Here is a 20,402-nt window from a genome sequence, read left to right on the forward strand (position 1 = left end):
TATTTGTTACGAACTAGCACAACTAAAGTGCTATGCAGGTAAAAGGGGGTAACTTGGTGACACACGCTGCAGCAGCTTCTGTAAAAAAGCTGCATCATCACAGAGCCACTTATACTGTGCTACTGGACATCTACGCTGCATGACTTCCTCCAGGAAGTTAACGACAGCACTCAACGCTACTCGTGCCAAGGACACCTGCTTTAATGCCCACTCTCCAAAAGATAATTGTCCCAGTTGTGCTCTCACTCTGGTTTGGTTCTTCTATTTTCTTGTAGGAAGCAGTAACGGCACACACACCCCTCCTTTGTCTTTGGAATGTATTGCTGTTTTTTAGTTTGCTCATATAGTATATATGGAGTGTGGATGAATAGACCTAAACCTTTTCTGTTACTTTACCTGTATGCACTGTACCATTGTGTCATTTATAAACTTGGGGAATTAGCAGATTAAATTAAATTAAATGATAAACAAATACACAAAACTACATATAATGTAGCATATTGACACATTTTTACTGTAGTATTGTATAAGAGATCAGAAAAAATAGTTTATCACTAGTCTCACCTCTCTGTTTTGTCATTGTTACTCTTACATGTTCATAAAAGCTCTGTTTAAATTACAATCTCTGTTGTGCCATTAAGCAGAAGACCAGATAAATTCACTTTACACTTACTGTGGCAGATAATTAATTTATCAAATGTATGACACACTGTGTTTTTTATCAGATTCATGTCAGTGAACCCCCTTGAATCATTGGTTAACAAGGTGAGTGAAATGTCACTGTTATTGATCTTTGCTATGTTGTTAGACTATTGAAGAGCCCTAGTAATAGTACCAGTAGCATGCACAGCCACTTCTCTCCAGATGATGATAAGTGCAGCAAAATGTCTCATTGTTAATTAGCCGGAAAGGTCAAACCATTGTTCATATGACTGGCCTGGTTTCTGGTGGCTGCCTGCATCAGATTCAACTAAAAATCTTAATAGAAAATGATTACACACATTCACAATTGGTGATAATTGCTAGGGTCATCAAGCATGTATGCTACAGAACTCTACAGTATGTACAGTAGGAATGGTAAGCCCGTAAATATTGATAACTAAGGACTAAAGGATTGATCAGCTTGTCAGTGCTCTATGGTGTTGATGTTTACTGCAACAGTCTGGGAGGGAAAATGAAAGCCAACTAACCACCACTATTAGCAGCTTGACATTTAATGTGACCTCACTTGCTTTATACCATGCACACTGCAATCATTGCGCAAATATTACTCGTGGGCCAGTGGTATGTTTGTCATGATGACAGAATGCTATTCAAAATGCTATGCCTAAACAGTAGGTTCCAGCAGGTTCTAGCCACTGCATGAGGAGTAGTTGGACTAGATTGTTACACTAAAACAGGAAAGTTTAGCTTCATTGCTGAGAAAATAAACTATGCTCTGTGAAGACTATCGAAACTATTGGTTCACTCATAGGATCCCATTTGCTGTACTCTTAGTTTGAGTCAGTAGGGGAAGGCTAATGTTTCCAAAGCCACTTGCACAATCATTACACACCAGATGGTGTAATGCTAGAAACTCCAGTCTGTAGTGCTAGTGCATACGTTACATTTTTCTTCATTCAACCGCTATTTTACTGGAAGGTCATACTGTAAGGTTGGACATGCTAAACAGGACCGATACAGAGCCTTGAGTTTATAAGTTATTAACCTACTAAATACTTTACAGACCTGACTGTGACTGTGGTAAAATCTGTGATCAAAATGAAAAGTTCAGTCCAAAAAATAGCAACTTTTAAGGGGAACCACAGAGAGGCATTGCTTAGTTTTGCTCTATATTGATTATAATGTCTATTTATTATTCATTAAAAATAAATTGAAATGGAATGATTTCTATTTTATATCTGTCTCAGACATTACTAACATACTTCCCATAAATTCTAAATTCAGTTTATTTGCAAGCTCATTATAGTGTGTTTCAAAACTGATAAAGACAACATATTCTGAAGGATTTAATTCAGAGGCAATATTTTATTCATCATTCTTGTATAGTGCATTTGCCCCATTAGGGAGTCTAGCTGTCAATGAGCTGCAGAGTGCCCTGTGGATAGATTGCACAATGACATAGTGTCTGGTTTGAATGTAATGAAAAGTGAAACATTTGAAAGCTCTCAGTAACAAAAAAGTCCAGATGTCAAAATAAATGGACTAGTATCTAAGACATACTACATACAGTACTTGTGGTGAAGACTTCAGGTAAGCCTTTCAGTGGGAACCTTACATTAGTACATCCTTTAAAGCTACAACTTGTTGCTTCGATTACATGTGTCTATGTTGTGATTTTTTCGTGTTGATTTCTACCGAAAGAGAAACATGCTGAGCTTTCACTACAGGCAAAAATACTTCTGTGTACTTTGTGTAGTTTGCTACACTCATGCTGTTGGGGAGCTGAGGTCAGGAGAATGTAAAGGAGGGTCCATTACAGCCATCGCTTCTTGAACTTGATTAGTCTTCAAGTAGTTCGGCAAAGCTTTGAGGTTTGTCTGGGGGTCATTATGCTGCAGGAACATGAGTCCTTTTTTCAGAGGAATGAAGTGCTACTTCTCCTTTATAGGGGTGTAGCCCTTTCAGTGCAGGTGTCCAACCCTGAAGCAAACACGCCTAAATCATTTCTGCCATCATGTTTGTTAGATCATGGTTTATTGCGCTATTCTCTCTCCAGTTAACCTATTACTTATCATAAAGTATGTATGCAAACCTACTTGGTGTCTATAAAAACAGCATTCCTTTTAAATCATACACTGTCTTGTTCTTGGTGTTCAGTCAAGTCAATATCTGTGATAAATTTTGTACTGTACTCATTCTGGCATATTGAGATATTTCACCTAACTAACCTTGATTTATTGATTTTCTGGTGGTTTGGTGACTTTTGATCTGCCTGATCTTGCTTTGAATGCATGTGTCTTAGTTTCCACAAGCATCTTGGGGGAAAAATCCTAAAAGCCTTTTTCTGTGGGTCAGAAACCATTTTCTCAACATCATCCAGTGATGCTTTGCAGTGGAATATTATGATTATTACTTGATTTGCACTGACATCTCCAACAGAGAGTGTTGTTTTCAGTTTCAAAGTATTGTAAACCTGTCAATTGTCAGAATTGTACACCAACAGTAATGAGCAATGGTTTACAGTAAATGTTATTATTAGACCACTGAAATATTTGCTCCATCTCCTGCAAAACAGATACATGTAACTGACTTGACACTTTGTCTGATCTGTGCTCTTGATTGTCCAATATGTTCAATAACTCACTGTGTTTCACAATAAAGGCGTTTCCCTGAACACATTTCATTAATTTATATTATACATTGTCACATGATGAGACCGCAAAGGTAACAAACAGAGACCATTATATCAGCAAATGACAGCCCATAACGTCAAGAGGCACAATCACTACAGTGATTCACTGAGTATAGTTAAGTAAGAGACAACATCCCAGATTCTGTAACATTGCATCTCCAGTTCTAAGCAGTTACAGTAAAACATTATGTCCCTGATGATGAAGGTTCACAATCAAGGCGTACCTGAGAATGACAGAAAACTCTTGCCCTGCTGTTTCTACCTGAAGAGTAGACATTGTTTTTACATTAATTTGTCAAAAATCATTTGACATGCTAATAGCTACTCGTCATCCTGACCTGCATTCACATATCTTAAATAAATAAATAGAACACACAGTTTCTAGGATATACTGTAGAATGGCATGTTTTTGCTTCTGCTTATTTGATTCCACTGCAGGTAGACTGTTAATTACGAGGATAGATGCCTTTGCGATATTGGTTTTTTTTTATGTCTTCATTCTACGTGATACCTAGATAGATTGGGCCATTTGAACCTGATGACCAGGTAAAGTCACAGACAGGAGGCTGGAGTGGGAGACAAAGCATCAGAGGCAGGCAGGAATTCAAATAAAAAGGTAAAAGTAGAGTAGAAGCCACTCATAATTAAAACATTGCTATCATAAGTGAAATGTCATAATGAGTTATTTTGTACCATAACATACCTCACACTGATTGATTAGGGAAGACTTGGGCGCTTCCTGGGTTCGAGTCCCAGAGGCGGACCAGGTGCTTTTCTGTGTGGAGTTTGCATGTTCTCCTTGTGTTTGCGTGGGTTCTCCGGCTTCCTCCCACGGTCCAAAAACATGCGTTAGGTTAATTGGTCACTCTAAATTGCCCGTAGGTGTGAGTGTGGGTGTGAATGGTTGTTTGTATATGTGTGGCCCTGTGATGGACTGGCGACCTGTCCAGGGTGTATCTCGCCCCTCGCCCATAGCCAGCTGGGAGAGGCCCCCATCCAGCCCCCCTGCGACCCCATGTATGGGATTAAGCGATATAGAAGATGGATGGATGGATGGACTTGGGTGCTGTAGCCTCCTAATCTTTTCTTCATAATATAAAAAACAGTTTAGTGTAGCTTCATCAGAGAAAAATATAAAATACAAATTTCTGTTTGATGCATTTCAGCCTGACAAGAGCAAACCATTTTCCTACTTCTTTCATGCACCCTGTGACCGTACCCAACTTTAAAGCTCAGGCTATAAATATTCATTCATGTGATACGTGGCTCACTGGTTATTACACCACAAGGGGCCTTCTTGGCATGCTTTCAGCTGATTCAAGATGAAAGTGACAGGCATACAGATATGCTAGAATAAGGAATTCCTGCTTGACCTGTTATTTTGTAGTAGAAGCTTTAGTCACACGCTGCTCCAGGCAGCACAAGAACATCTGCAGAATATAATATAATATAATAACAATAGTGTTAATGTAGTAGAATGTGGCTACACAAAAATACACTGTATTTAGAGATATTTGCATTAATGTCACAAATACTACATTAAGAATAGAGGTCCTAATTTTGAGAAATAAAAATAGAAACTTATCAGTAGTAGTAGTTAGAGTCAGTATGACTTTGCTATTTGTTTTTACAGACATCTTAGTGAAGGTGAAATATCTCGATCTCTACCAATATGTAAACATAATCATAATCACTAGGCCTGTTGTGTATATACTCGCCAACATCCACTGAAGATACCACAGGGAAAAAGAGGGGTCACGCCCCACCTTCTCTCCAGCCAATCACCGCCACCAACTCGGTTGACGTCATCGAGCAACTCAGTCAAGGAAGCTGGAAGTTGGTTAGACTCCATTGTAACGACACTTTTAAACTATAAGTTTGAGACGGGAAAACAAACGGCTGTTTTTTCGTTGTATTTTTTTACAGACGGGGATCTTAGAGAAACACTTTGTGCAAGTCTAAAGCAGTGCAGAGTTAGCCGCCACACATCACTAAGTGACGATGTTAGCCTCAAGTCTTCTGGCTAACTACTGCACGGAACTCCATGATGACCAAGCACATAAAGTGAGTAATGGTGTAAATACACGACTGAGTTTGTTTCAATGACGTCTGGCGTGTTATCCTCAAAGCAGTCGAATTTGCTGTCCTTTGTGTAAAAGTATAAACAAGGGTCAGAGTCGGCGGCCCGGTACTAGCTTTTATGAACCCTGTCGTTTCCGTCTCCTCACTGACACCGAATTCCTCACCTGTGTGTTCACCTGTATTGCTAAGTTAAAGTAATTAAACTGCACGGCGATTCTTTAGTAACTCTTTTATACACAATGTTGTAATATTAAACCTGAGATTTTTATAAAGTTTGAACGTATGCTATCCGTGACGTATGAAACCTAGCAAAGGAGGCACTGTTGTTTTCTTTCATAGGATATTTTGACTTGTATCAGTTGGTCCCCGTTCGTCTACTGTAGCCTTCATGTGAGTCACAACGATTGTCTATAGACCACCAAATATCAAAAGATCCTGATTGTCTGCATAAAAAAATATATATAGGACCTAAAGCTGCTCTTCTCATTTCTGTGTGTAAACGATATCCGAGTTCCTTTTCAGTCTTCAGATGCTTTGATTAAGGTGATTATACGAAATAAGATTTCTTACATCATCAGCCACAAAACACATTAACAATGGCTTCATTCCATTTACACAACCCAGTTACCTGGTACTAAGCATGCATACAACAAGGATTTGGAGAAGCATAAATCATATGCAGTATTGTAAAGATGTCTATTATTTGTGCAATTTCAGTGCTATATCATAAGAAGCTGAAACATGTATTATTAATTGTCTTGAAGGACAATTAGCTCTCTAACATAATTGGCAGTATACCAGTAGTTTCATCTTCACAGTAAAATTGTCACTTTGTATTATATATGCATTAATTGCTGATCCTGCAAATATAATTATATAGTGCATTATGCTTTATTATTATAGAATATAATTTGCAGTTTGAAAAAATTCACAACAACAACCAAGTCTAAAGGTGAGCACTAATTCCACAGTGCGCTGGCTTTCAGTTGTATTCTTCAACTGAAGTAATTTAACTCCCTAGATATTATAGTGAGGTTTGCGTAATCACGTATTTTGGGTATCGCTGATTAGTGGTTTTTTGTTTTGTTTGGGACCAACAAGGCAGGCAAATGAGAATATGCTTAGCTATAGATACACTTAGCTGATCGTAGTTGGCTCACATGGATTAGAATATATAGCATTTGTTGAACAGGAAGGGAAAGAAAAATGTGCCTTCATAAAAATGAGGCAATTTGATGCAGTCCATTGCTCTAAATCATATTTTTAAATAAATAAATAAATTGAACTGTATATTTCTTTTATAACACTCTCTCTTAGCGAGACAGACAGAGAGAGACATATTAATAATAAGATCATTCTCTTTTTTTGTAGTATCTTTGTGACTCCTACCTTCCACTGCATTATCTGCAGTTTGAGTTCTTACAGTACATGTTACATTACAGTCTTCATTAATGTACCCGAATTAAAAAAACTCATGTGTTCTAAAGTCAATACATTTCTTTTCTTGCTTCCACTGTACTGTAATCATACAGTTTGACAAACAGATTCTGGAGCTGCAGAAAACGTCAGTACAATATCTTGTAGTGCCACATTTTGCACTTTCTGGAGTTTACTTTTATATACTTTGCTCAAACTGCATGACTAATGTGCTTTTAATAATTTCATCTGAGGGGTTAGGGCTCCGTGAGGCTTCATATTTTTTCATTCCTAATCTTCTAACCAGAAAACTGACACATTTAACCCTAAAATTACCATATGTTAAAATATGCTATTATTTTTTTACTTAATAATAATAGCCTTTCAACATTTTGCAAGCCTAAATTTTATGAAGCAACAACTGCACATTAGAGTATATTGTTCTTTTTTGACATGTACTGTAAGAACAGGATAAAAATAAGGGAACAAAGCTTTTTTTATGTATCCTGTGTTGAACAACACTGCAGCATTAAATTCTATTTAATGTTATGTTAAAAAGATCAATATCCACATTTCAGGTTTACGTCAACCTCAGGTTCACAATGTCTTTAATGATATTTTTGTGTCATCACTGTCATTGTAGCTTTGTCATTATGTAGCACATTAAGACATTGTTTCAAAGTTTTAACATATAAAATCAGTAGCAAGGGTTTGTCACTTTAATATAAATGTTTTTTTCTTCCCAAAAATTGTTCAGGTGGACAAGTTCCTGCATCATTTTCAGCTGTCAGATCAAACTTTGATGGACGTGTCAATACAATTTCGGCGGGAGATGGACAAAGGCCTGTGCAGAGATACCAACCCTGCAGCTGTTGTCAAAATGTTGCCCACATTTGTGCGCTCCACCCCTGACGGGACAGGTAAAACTCTCGTTTTAACCCATTAAAGAACTAACCCATTTCTGCTTAAAGGGTTTATTTTTTTGTTCATATTGCAAAAATTTACCATGTGTAACAATACAGTACAACTCTTAACATATTTGTTGTACATGTGACAATGGCTCTTATCAGTTAATTTATGAAACCTGTTACTAATAAGCTTAAGAAATACTATTTTTAATGTCATAAAGACTTGAATTCAGCTTGCGACATGTCTTGAACAAGTAAGAGCCACAAATTAAACTAAATAGCTTAAAAATAAAATTAAAAGAAGACCTACTGATTTAATAAATTTACATATTTGAAGAATGTGAAAAGATGAGGGTCACAGTTGCATAGTGCTTGATGTGGGACATCACGTCAGTTGCAGGACAATGGCTGTGTAGTTTGTGGTACCCTATGTATTCACGTTTTGTTTTTGTTTTTGTTCAAAGAACAAGGTGAATTCCTGGCTCTTGACCTTGGTGGATCTAACTTCAGAGTGCTCCTGGTCAAAGTTAAGGGCAATGGCGAGCAAAAGGTGGAAATGGAAAATCAGATTTATGACATTCCTGAAACCATGATGAAAGGCAGCGGTACTGAGGTAAGAAACATAGGAAGGTCATAAGGCCTGATAGGTATATTGAAGTTGTATTATTCAAACGCTGGATTTTGTGCTTTGTTTGAGATGTAAAGAGTCAAAATCTTTGTGTGTGCGCGCGTGTATCAAAGCGATATAGTCTGTGTGAAGAACAGGCACACGCTACTGACATCAGGGCTGGAGAGCATTTGCCTTATATACCATTTCAGTTTCAGCAAGAACTATCCATCCTAAATTAAAAAAAAAAATCTTAAAACTCTTGTTTTGCAATCTTATCCTTCATCACCAGTGACTTGCCTTGTTTGGCTCCATACCCCCGTTAACTTTCTCTCTTTTGAACACACACTCTTTTGCACACTACACTGAAATTACTGGTTAATAAGAAATGACCTTTCTCTTTCCTTTTAGTTGTTTGACCACATAGTTGATTGTCTGGCTAATTTCATGGAGAAGATGGACATAAAGGATAAAAAGCTTCCTCTGGGTTTCACCTTTTCTTTTCCTTGTCAGCAGACCAAGTTGGATGAGGTGAGTAATGCAGAGGGTCAGGTAATATCTGAACTATACCAAAAAAATAGTTGTAATTTTCTATATATTTGATGTCTGCAAATAATACAGATGATGTTTATTAATATTAATTTATGACATCATAACCTTCTAAAAATGCAATAAATTGATCTTTAAAAAGCTGTCATGTGATGTAATGTGGGTCTTGTGCATGTCACTTAAGAGTAAACCTTAATTACCATTGCAAATTTTCATATTTCATATTGGCCAGATTTTTAATAAGTGAGATACTATATGTCTACAGGTACATAATCAGAATGGTGTGTTGGTAATGTTTATTATGACATTGTATGACAATCTCAGTTCTTCTTCTTCTTTTTACTTTTTTGTTTGCAGAGTGTTTTGATATCTTGGACCAAGAGATTTAGGTCAAGTGGAGTAGAGGGAAGGGATGTGGTCAGCCTTCTGAGAAAATCCATTAAAAATAGAGGGGTATGTGTTTAAATGCTGTCATGGTCCACCTATGCTCTGTGTGTGTGTGTGTGTGTGTGTGTGCGTGAGTGCGTGTGTGTGTATCTATATATATATACATCTATATATATCCTCCTTATCTTAAATGAAATTGCAGGACTTTGACATTGACGTTGTGGCAGTTATCAATGACACAGTTGGAACCATGATGACCTGTGGGTATGATGATCAGCACTGTGAAATTGGCCTAATTGTAGGTAAGTCCCATCTAACAGAGAATGTAAATAAAATGATAAGAACATCAGCAAGTGTTTTAGTGGTTTAATTCCCCAAACTGAGTGATAGCCAAAGAATGTATTTATTTTTGAATTCAAAACTTTTGCCTTAAAAAGATACATGTAGTCAACTGAGATTAAAGAATAATCAAGAAAAGAAAAAGACTCCAGATGGACGTCAATACATTTTGAAACATCCACCAAGTTCTCCATCTCTATATTGACTACTGTATTGAACAGCATGCATGACAAACAGGAGCCCCACAATTTTACTGATGCTGGAATCTGGAAATGATACTAAACCATTGTACTTTTTAACATGGTGCCAAATTGGCACTCTGAGTTGCACTTTACCAACTACCATTGAAAACTGAAATTGTACCTGCACTGTTCTAAATTGGTACAAATTATAGTACAGATGAATTGTGTGACTGCTTGATTGCCTGAAAAGTAGTGTTGAGTTTGGTTTCTTTTGTGAGTTAAGGTTTTGTGTGTTTTTGGTCTGTATTTTTGATTATCTTTTTCAGTTGTTGTAGAAACTCTAGCCTTTCATACTGTACAACATAATAACACTAATATTCCATTTTTGAGAGTCTCAGCCAGACATTGTATTCTGACTGGCAGTGAATGATATTGGTCAGACCTGCTTTTGCCTAAGTAATGACACAGGACAAAGCGTCAAGGACATGCCATTGTCCTATTTCCCAGCATAGACACTAATGCAGCATTGATTCACTTGATTGAAATAGGGAAGCTACCGTGCCTTCAGTAGTTCTTGCATATCTTTTTCTGTGGTTTTCTGGTAGTTACCTCAAAACTCTTATATTTGAGTTGTTCTGGACAGCTGTAAAGTGATGTTCACAAACTATAGCCTGGCAAGCAGCAGCAGGTATCACTGAACATTACTTGTTTCATAGAAAATTTAGGCCAAAGATTAGCTAAAGTGGGTTCATAATTTCTTGGCTCAGGGTACAGCCACAGTTGGAGGGTCTGAATGCTTTCAAAGACTGGTGACAAATGATTCATAGGATTGGAACATGAATGGAAGACACAGTGGGTATTTTTTGTTATACTGTGTATAACGCTTGAATGGTAACTGACTGACTATTTATTGTGGTAATTACCTTCCCTTAAGGAACGGGGACCAATGCCTGCTACATGGAACAGATGAGGAACATTGAACTGCTGGATGGCGACGAGGGCCGGATGTGCGTTAACACAGAGTGGGGTGCCTTTGGAGACGATGGTGCCTTGGATTCCCTGCGTACTGACATTGACCGGGAAATAGATGCTGGCTCTCTAAACCCTGGGAAACAACTGTAAGTGTCTGGCTTTGCTTGCTTTGCTCAGCTGCTGACGTGCATGTGTGAAACTTGGACCTTTTTATTTATCATTTCTAATTCTCCTGTAGATATAATCATAATTTTCTATGCAGTCGCCAGATGTCATCTTCCTATAACTGTGTTACTGTTGTCTTAGTTTATTGGGACACCTATATAGTTTAAGAAACTGAGGGCGTTTTCACATTTTCATGTTTCCTCTGCTTTGAATGATTTTGTAAAATCTTTTCCAAAGCATTTTTGTAGATTTTTTTCCCCTTAAAATGTGTCACTTTAACAATGCAGGATCATCCTCAAAATTTATTGAGAGGATATTATGTTGTGTTACAAATCTACGTTAGCACCGCATTTAGGTTGCCGTGCACCTGATTACTTCATTTTCACCATAGAAAATTAACTTTGGCAAGACTTGAATTTGATTTACATGCAAACAAACTAATGTAGATGTTAAAGCAACCCAAATTTACATAGATTATAAAGAATCTGTAAAGGTTGTCCGAAAACCAAAATAAAACCACTTACCCACCATTCAACTACCACAACTACCTTTATTGTGTACAGAGGTTCTGAGAAGCTCCTGGGCAAGGAAAATACACAGTTGATTGAAATGTGGATGCAGTTGAGAAACTTCATAAACACCAGGTGGACTCTGTGCTCTCACTTAGCAGCATATTTCCTACTGTAAATCAAATTATTAGGTGTCCCCTCACACCTAGACAACATAGGACTATCTACTTAGTAGATGATGAACCTGTTAGTAGTAATTAGTTGTTTGCCCTGCTGAGCTGGATGTTTTGTAAACATGTATGTTTTTTAAGGTTTGAAAAGATGATCAGTGGCATGTACATGGGGGAACTGGTCCGTCTCATCCTGGTGAGGATGGCCAAAGAGCAGCTGGTGTTCCATGGCAAGACTACAGCAGAGCTTTTAACCACTGGAAGCTTCAACACTGCGTACATCTACGAAATAGAGAATGACAAGTTAGTTTGTGTGTGTATATTTAACCAACTGAGCAACTGAGGACGTAATGTTAAAATGTTATGTTCTAAGCAGCAGTCAAATGCCCTCTACTTACTATAGAACTGGAATGCTGTAAAACAGTCACAAAAAGCCCAATGGATAGTTTACATTTGTTCCTGAACATATAATGTTTAGAAGCACACCTAATGATATAATTTTCTACTTTACCCGCAGAGACAAGGAAGGTCTGGTTAGTGCTGAGAAGGTGCTACGAGGCCTGGGTCTGGAGCCATCTGTTGAAGACTGTATATGCACTCAGAGAGTCTGTCAGATAATATCTACACGTGCTGCACACTTGTGTGCTGCCTCTCTAGTAGCCATCCTCCGACAGATCCGGGATAACAAGGCAGCCGAGAAGTTGCGCAGCACTATTGGAGTGGATGGTTCTGTTTACAAGAATCACCCAGAGTAAGTCCTCTTGAAAACGGCTGTATCTGTATTTCATAAATGCACACTTGTATAAATCAGATCTGTTGAGCTTAGTTGAACAGTCTCTTAGTTTCGGGGAAATTGTTTGTTAGCTAAAGTACATGAATCAAGTAATTTACTATCTATTAAGTCAGGTGTTCTCATTTGTTGTTGACATTCTGCTATCTTCTCAGTCCTGTTTATCCAATGAAAGGTGGCCTTTTGATTTATTCAATAGATAAACAACATTTCAAATTAGTTTGATTTTCTCATGCACTAAGAAAAGGCCAATTTTATTTTAATTTTCAGACATTATTCAACAGATTAAAGCACTCTATTTATTAGTAAAAATATGTTAAAAGTAATCCAAGACAAAAAATAATGTATTGCATTAATAACACATTTGACTTACTTACTTGCCTAAATCACTAGCAAGAGTTTTAACCAAAATACAAATCACAACAATTTAAATGGTGATCACCTGACTAAAGGTATAAATAGACCTATATGCAAGTCTAAATACCTGTGAATCAGTATCGGCAGGCACAAAAAACTAAATCTGTAAAAATGTTATTTGAAGACTGCTCAAATTCATGCATGTGCTTCAAAACCAAAATGGCCTGGCAAGTGAGGGACCTAAGAGAGAGTGTCAACACAACAAGCTATCCTTTACCACACAAAATGTATGATAGAAACCTGATGCACGGTGTAGTCTAAAGAATCCTTTGTCTCAAGTTGCAGTTCTCTTTTAGAGTCAAATTTACACATAAAGACACACACAGATACTTTGAAATAATGAGCAATGAGAATAGTGCTTACAAGTACACTAGTTTGTTGACATTGACTCTGAATATAAAAAAAAGAGTATTCCATGGTAGGTTTGGGGATCAGATGTGTAAAGCTTAATGAAAAAGCTATCAACAGTTTTGAAATACTTTGTTTAATATTTAGTCTTGTACTATACTAATAGGCAAATTATGTGGCATTAATCAGCATTAAGGGATAATAACTCCTAAAAAAATATGTCTTCTTTCCCAAGGTTTTCCAGAAGGCTCCACAAGATGGTACGGCGACTTGTGCCAGACTGTGATGTGCGTTTTTTGCAGTCGCAGGTTGGCAGTGGGAAAGGTGCAGCCATGGTAACAGCAGTAGCATATCGCCTTGCCGCTCAACATGCTGAGCGCCAGAGCATCCTCAACACCTTGCGTCTGAGCCGTGCGCAGCTGCTAAATCTGAAAAGTCGAATGAGTGAGGAGATGGACCGAGGCCTGTCCAAAAACGCCCATGAGCAGGCAAGCGTCAAAATGCTTCCCACCTATGTCAGATCTACACCAGATGGAACAGGTAGGTGGACACGCAAGGACAAAATTGGTTGGTACCCCTCTGTTAATGAAAGAAAAACCCCAGGATGTTCATGGAAATAACTTGAAACTGACGAAAGTTTTAAAAAATAACTAATTAAAATCAAGCATTCCTTCTAAATTGTGGTTAAACTGAATAGTTTTAAAAAACAAACTAATAAAACAGGCTTGGGCAATGATGGTAGCCCTAGAAAAACAGTTTGACCACAGAGACAAGACAAAAAAAGGTCTGTCCTCTAATTAGCATCACAGGTGTCTTCACACGCCAGTCTGCCTCTTTTAAAAGGGTGAGTAGAGTAGTGAGGAGAGTAAGTGTTGTTTGTTGACATGGTGTGTACCACAGTGAACACAGAGCACAGAAATCAAAGGAGAATTGTAGAAAGATTATCATTGGTAGCATATGCACTTAGTATTAAGAAGTTTAAGGTCCAGGGGTCTGTAGCCAACTTCCCTGGACGTGACCGCAAGAGGAAAATTGAGACAAACTGCAATCAAAGAGCCCTAAACAACCTCCAAGAAATTAAAGGTGAGTGTCAGATCGCATTGTCCATTGTTGCTTGAGCCAAAGTGGACCATGTGAGATGTCAAAGGAGGACACCACTGTTCAAAACAAATCATAAAAAAGTTAGACTGTAACTCACCACAATGCATGTTAAGAAGCTACTGAAATTCATGACAAAAGTTATTTGGACAGACGATGTTTTCAAGTTATTTCCATAACCATTGTTGCTGTTTTTTTTCTTTAACAAATAGGAAAACTATTTCAATTTTATTTACCAACAATTTTGTCCATCTGGGTAAAAAAATGTAATCTTTTCCTGTCTGTCTTTCTATATACTTATTTTCCTTCTCCTTATCAGAGCATGGCGACTTCTTGGCATTGGACCTTGGGGGATCCAGCTTTCGGGTGTTGCTGGTGCGAGTTCGAAGTGGTACGCGACGTAATGTAGACATGCACCACAAGATATACAGTATTCCTCAGGAGACCATGCAGGGCACAGGGGAAGAGGTAAAACAGCACACAATATTCATGCAATAAGTGATTAAAGGAACTGAAAAGATTAGCTTGCTATGTGAGCTTGCTAGGGTAGTTATCAGTTTTCTTTATGTTTGACGCAAATCTAACAAAAACGTGGAGCTTATTTTAACTGAAACCAAAATTTTGCCTGATGTATTGAATAACAATAGAACTAAATTCATTAGAGTGATTGTTTGTAGTTAGTGGCAAAAAGGATTGTTTTCTTCTGACTTTGATGTAGCCATATGGAAATTGATGTAAATAAAATTAAATATTTGGTTGCCTAAGCTTATGGTATACAGGTTCAGACAGCAGTGGAACAGCCATTGAATTACATATCCTCCATACTCCTCCCACTAGTAATTAATAATGAAAATCACCCTGGTGTTAATTAAAATAAATATCTAAATCTTCTTCTAAAAGCAGCCTACCAGCATGATACCGTTACATACTTATTTCCTTCTTGAAGGACAACTTTAACAACAGGGTCCCTTAGGATGAACCTCGTGCTTCTGAGGCTGCAGTGAAATTTTCTATTTTAATTGGATTCTTTATCCTTCTGGGTTTAAGTTTGACCACCTTTCTGTGTAGAGTTTGCATCTTGCGTGTGGGTTCCCTCTGGGTGCTCCACAGACCAAAGACCCAGAATAAGGCTAATTGAAGACCTTTAAGTTTCATACAAGTGTGAATGTAGTGTTTCAATGCGAGAGCCCCTATGGTAGATTGATGATTTGTCCATAGAGTAGCATGCCTTGTGCCTAATGACAGCTGAGATAGGTTCCAGCACCTCTGCATCACTTAAGATGATAAGCAGTTTTACATGGTGGATGGATGTTAATTTTGATTACGAGCTTAACTGTTGCACTTATGCTCATGCACAATGTCTCTAGTCTCTAGTTGCCTATACTGTATGCAGTACTTCAAGAGCCTGATTCAAGGACAAGAAGGAACATGGATTTCTCTACATTTGTGAAATTGTTGATCAGTATTTCTGCAGTGAAAGTGTTATGTGTTATGAAAAACACTGGAAACTGTTAATTTTTCTGCTCTGCCTGTCTTTTGTGCCAGCTTTTCAACCATATTGTGGATTGTATTGCTGCCTTCCTGGAGTACATGGGCATGAAAGGCGCTTCCTTACCTCTTGGCTTCACATTTTCCTTCCCCTGTCATCAAAATAGACTTGATCAGGTAAGCCTGATGTAACAGTCTTTGAAAGTATATAAAGGGAGTGTTCCCACCACGTCTGCATAGGGTAGGTTGATTTGGAGATTCTAAATTCACAAATTGCTGTTTTTATTTCACCAGGGAATTCTTCTCAAGTGGACAAAGGGATTCAAAGCCAGTGGCTGTGAAGGCCACGATGTTGTTACATTGCTTAAAGATGCCGTCCGTCGCAGACAGGTGAGGGTGCACATTAAGAATACATTCTCTAAAATAAGTACCTGTGTAAACGGTTGGGTGAGGTTTACATTTGTGACAAAAACATTTTACAGAAATATACAATTGCCTTAAAGACAAATAGATTTTTTCTATTTAGTTGCAAAAATGTTTTCAAATCTTTAATCGAGACATTGGATTTTGAACACCTGAATTCTGCCCAGGGTTAAAATGGGTTGTGGAAGTGTCCTCCTCTGTTAACTAATATAATATAATTTGTGAAAACAGAGGCAGTGTTTACCTACACCTTAGACACCTTTTAGAAATGATTGCAAACTAAACAGTAGTTTTTGTATAATATAATAACCTTAGATCTGAAACTTCAATGATCTAATATGTAAAACAAATATTTATAACTATATTAATTTGTTACCTGGAATTCTTGATTTGTGATTTTTTACTAGGATACTACAGTATAATATAAACATATAAAAATGGATTAATATGTAATGACTGCCTTTGTCCATTGTTTGATGTTTTTTAATAAGGTCAGTATCAATTTAAAAAAATACTCATTGAGGTTTCTGCTACTGCCTCCAGGAATTTGATCTAAACTTTGTGGCAGTGGTTAACGATACAGTTGGAACCATGATGACTTGTGGCTATGAGGACCCCAAATGTGAGGTGGGACTTATTGTAGGTAAGCCTGTCTAAGCCCCAGCTTTGCATTCTGGAAGCCCGCCTGTTTCTGCGTAGATAAATTGTGATGAGATAAAGGTAGTGTTTGTGGTTTTTGTTATTTAAATGTGTTTGAAGCTTGTTTCTGCTGTTGTTAAACCTCTTTACTGACCTCAGGCACAGGAACCAATGTCTGCTACATGGAGGAAATGAAAAACATTGAACTAGTGGAGGGAGATCGTGGTCGAATGTGTGTCAACATTGAGTGGGGAGCATTTGGAGAGAACGGTGAACTGAATGACTACTGCACAGAGTTTGATCGCATTGTTGATGAGTGCTCTAACTACCCTGGGAAGCAAAGGTAGAGGATACATTTTTTTACAGCAAAGCCAATGACATTAAATGGATATTTTGACTTTTCTTAAACTATGATAAGCTACACTAGATCATGACGTTTACTGCAGAGAAAGAAACATGTTGTTTGTCTTTTCACATATTTTTCAGGCAGTTACATTTAAAACATTTCAGATTTTTGATACTCAAACATGCCCTGCCTGTAACCATAAGAAAGAAGATTTTCTAAAATACAATATTATAAGAATAAGGGCCCATATTTGCTTAACACATTACAATATGTTGACAAAGTTTTGTCACTAGTGTCAATAAAATAGTTTAGTTATAATGGTATTGAAGCTGCTGTAAAGAGAACAAAAAGCTGGAGGAGATCAAAGAGAACACTGCAACAATGGTACCAACAAAAGTAGTGTGTGCAGCAAATGAGAATAGACTACAAAAGAAATGAGTCCATATCTAAACTGACTCCAACCTACTGCTGTTTTTCTGACGACCACTGAAACAATGAACCACCAACACCTCCCACTCTTGGCCAGCTGTGGACTAATTAGTTTGCTTCCAGTTCAAATGTTTACCAGAGATACAGATTCTACCTGGGGTGTATTTGAGAACGGAGGTTTAGGGAAAACTAAATGTGGTAACTGTGAATTTCACTTGCAGCAACAGAAAACACTAGCTCTCAGTTTTTATTGGACCATTTTTACGTACTGTAAGTTCAGAGATTGTTTAATCTGTTGCCTGAAAGAGATCATCGTTCAGCCTAAGCTTTTTGTGAGAAAACACATTGAACACTCAATATTTAGGCCCATGTGTTGTGTTCAAAAGCCTCATTGTCCATGCCATCTAATTCTTCACACACTTTGCTCAATAATATAGAAAATTACAATTGTCATTAAGGGAAGCATGTTATGGAGCCACTTCAACTCCCCTTTTTTGTTGCATATTTCAGTGCAATGCAATATTTGCCTGGTTCTTGTGAGACCTTTTATAATAATTACAAATAGAATAGAAATAGTTAGAATAGTTTCTTTGTTTAAAGCCATAATCATTTTGAGCTACACCTGCTTGAATGATGATTGATAGAATTTTATCATTAATACAAACTTTTTTTATATAGGTATGAAAAGATGATAAGTGGAATGTACCTGGGCGAGATAGTGAGGAACGTGCTCATAGACTTCACCACTAAGGGCCTGCTGTTCAGAGGCAAAATGTCTGAGCGCCTAAAAACCCGGGGTATCTTTGAGACGAAATTCCTTGCACAGATCGAAAGGTGAGTGTTGTACACTATTGTGCATTCTGTCATTAGCTCACCCTTATTCACTATGGCAACTGTGTGGTAAAAATAGAGACCATGAGATTTTACAATCACAAAGCTGCGAAAGTGAAACAGAGTCGTTAAGAGCCATTGCAAACCTACACAATTGCGTAGCGAGGTTTAACATCACATATTGTTAATTCTGACATAAAAATAGATAAGGTGGATGTGATGATGGTGTTGATGCTAATGGGTTACCTAACAATGCTGCAAATGCCTCAAAACAGTGTACTGAAATAAAATTAGCCATGCATTTACACGGTACAAAGACAAAATAATTTCCATTCTGTCAAGCAGAAGTGAAGTTGAAAAATTGTAGAGTTCTGGCGGTGTCAAAGGTGGGATGTCTCAGTGCATGCATTTCAAGGCCTAACCAATAGTTTGTGATCACGTAAATCAAAGGGACAATTCACACATACAGTAGGCTGAAGTCAAGCATGCAGCAGCTAATTTGAAAAAAGCATTTGGGCTTTCATAAAAGACTAGGCTCATTTTGTGTGGGTTTCATAAAACTGCGGCCAGGGACACTGCTTTTGTATAACACTTACTCCGTTAGGTTAATATAATTCCTGTTTCATCACCGATACAGCAGTTTCTGATTGTTCAGTTACTCTGTTTCCCAAAGGGATCGCCTGGCCATGCGACAGGTCCGCTCAATTCTGCAGCACCTGGGCCTCACCAGTTCCACTTGTGATGACAGCGTGCTGGTAAAGGAAGTGTGCAGTGTGGTTGCTCGCCGTGCAGCTCAGCTCTGTGGCGCTGGTTTGGCTGCTGTGGTTGACAGGATGCGACAAAACCGCAACCTTAATCAGATGTCCGTCACTGTGGGAGTGGATGGAACCCTTTATAAGACGCACCCTCAGTAAGATGCATTTGTGTCATTTTACTTCACTTATTGTATAATACGCCCTGTTTTAGCTGCTTAAAACAAATTATTTTTTGGATTCTCTCTTTCTTACTGTGTAGTTTTGCCAGCATCATGCAAGAAACACTGCAGGATTTGGCACCACAATGTCAGGTGACCTTCCACAAGTCAGAGGATGGAAGCGGGAAGGGAGCAGCACTGATCACGGCTGTGGCCTGCAGGGTCAAGAGTGAAGGGCAACACTGAATGGGTGCCCTATACAAATGTTTTTACTAGGTCAATAATCTATTATGTCCACCTGTACCTGAGACGAGAGCTTAAAGTGTGTAATAGGGCTGATTTTGTGCTTGAGTTGTTTTAATAGGCATATTTATGGTGAGCAGACAAGACAAAACAATTGTTTTGTTAAATGCTGTTACAGTTTTTCCCATTTCTGTAAATTGCAGCAAAATACTTAGAAAGCACTTGCATTTATGTTGCTAAACCATTCTATCATTTTTTTTGTTATAAAATATATTTCAGCACCTCTGATTCAAAATGTACTGAAACTAATTAGAATACTGTTTTGGTATTTAAGATAATGAATGAAGCCTTCATGTTGGAGTGTTTAAAACTTCCATTAAAATAATTGTTGCACTCTTTTACAATACTTGCCTAAGTACAGAACAGCAGGACAGACTAGAAGTGAAGGAGGGAACTAAAGCTTTTCATTTAAATGCATTCACAGCTCACTGTATGAAGCCATCTTTTAATCCTATTCCTAATAAATAAATAAATATTTTTGATGATACAATATCATAAAACAGATTTATTTTACTAATTCCATTCAAAAAGTTAAACTTGTATATAAGATTCATCACACACAGACTGATTTCTTAAAACTTTTAAATGCCTCTAAATGGTCTCTGTCTAGCTCTGTATGCTACACAATCATGGGGAAGACTGCTGACTGGACAGTTGTCCAAAAGACGACCTTCGACACCTTGCACAAGGAGGCAAGACACCGAAGGTCATTGCAGAAGAGGTTGGCTGTTCAGAG

General features: G+C 37.7%; 1 protein-coding gene across 4 annotated transcripts; it reads left to right on the top strand.

Annotated features, from left to right (window-relative positions):
* The first annotated feature begins 5,103 nt into the window (after nt 1-5,103).
* hk2 (hexokinase 2) lies at nt 5,104-20,156 on the top strand. Of its 4 annotated transcripts, none has more exons than XM_029163088.3 (20): nt 5,104-5,195; nt 5,282-5,419; nt 5,777-5,827; nt 7,611-7,773; nt 8,226-8,374; nt 8,780-8,899; nt 9,275-9,370; nt 9,507-9,606; nt 10,760-10,943; nt 11,783-11,944; nt 12,159-12,392; nt 13,432-13,736; nt 14,614-14,762; nt 15,840-15,959; nt 16,077-16,172; nt 16,749-16,848; nt 17,004-17,187; nt 18,298-18,453; nt 19,124-19,360; nt 19,465-20,156. In XM_029163088.3, the coding sequence occupies exons 2-20, from the start codon at nt 5,357-5,359 to the stop codon at nt 19,607-19,609; spliced, it is 2,814 nt and encodes a 937-aa protein (XP_029018921.1). In that variant the 5' UTR covers nt 5,104-5,195; nt 5,282-5,356; the 3' UTR covers nt 19,610-20,156. The 4 variants fall into 4 exon arrangements, with proteins under 4 accessions (XP_029018921.1, XP_040928307.1, XP_029018923.1 ...); XM_029163089.3 differs by having other exon boundaries at nt 5,176-5,191; XM_041072373.2 differs by having other exon boundaries at nt 5,152-5,419.
* Nucleotides 20,157-20,402: the final 246 nt, after the last annotated feature.

The sequence above is a fragment of the Betta splendens genome, chromosome 9, assembly GCF_900634795.4.
Source record: "Betta splendens chromosome 9, fBetSpl5.4, whole genome shotgun sequence".
Taxonomy (NCBI): Eukaryota; Metazoa; Chordata; class Actinopteri; order Anabantiformes; family Osphronemidae; genus Betta; species Betta splendens.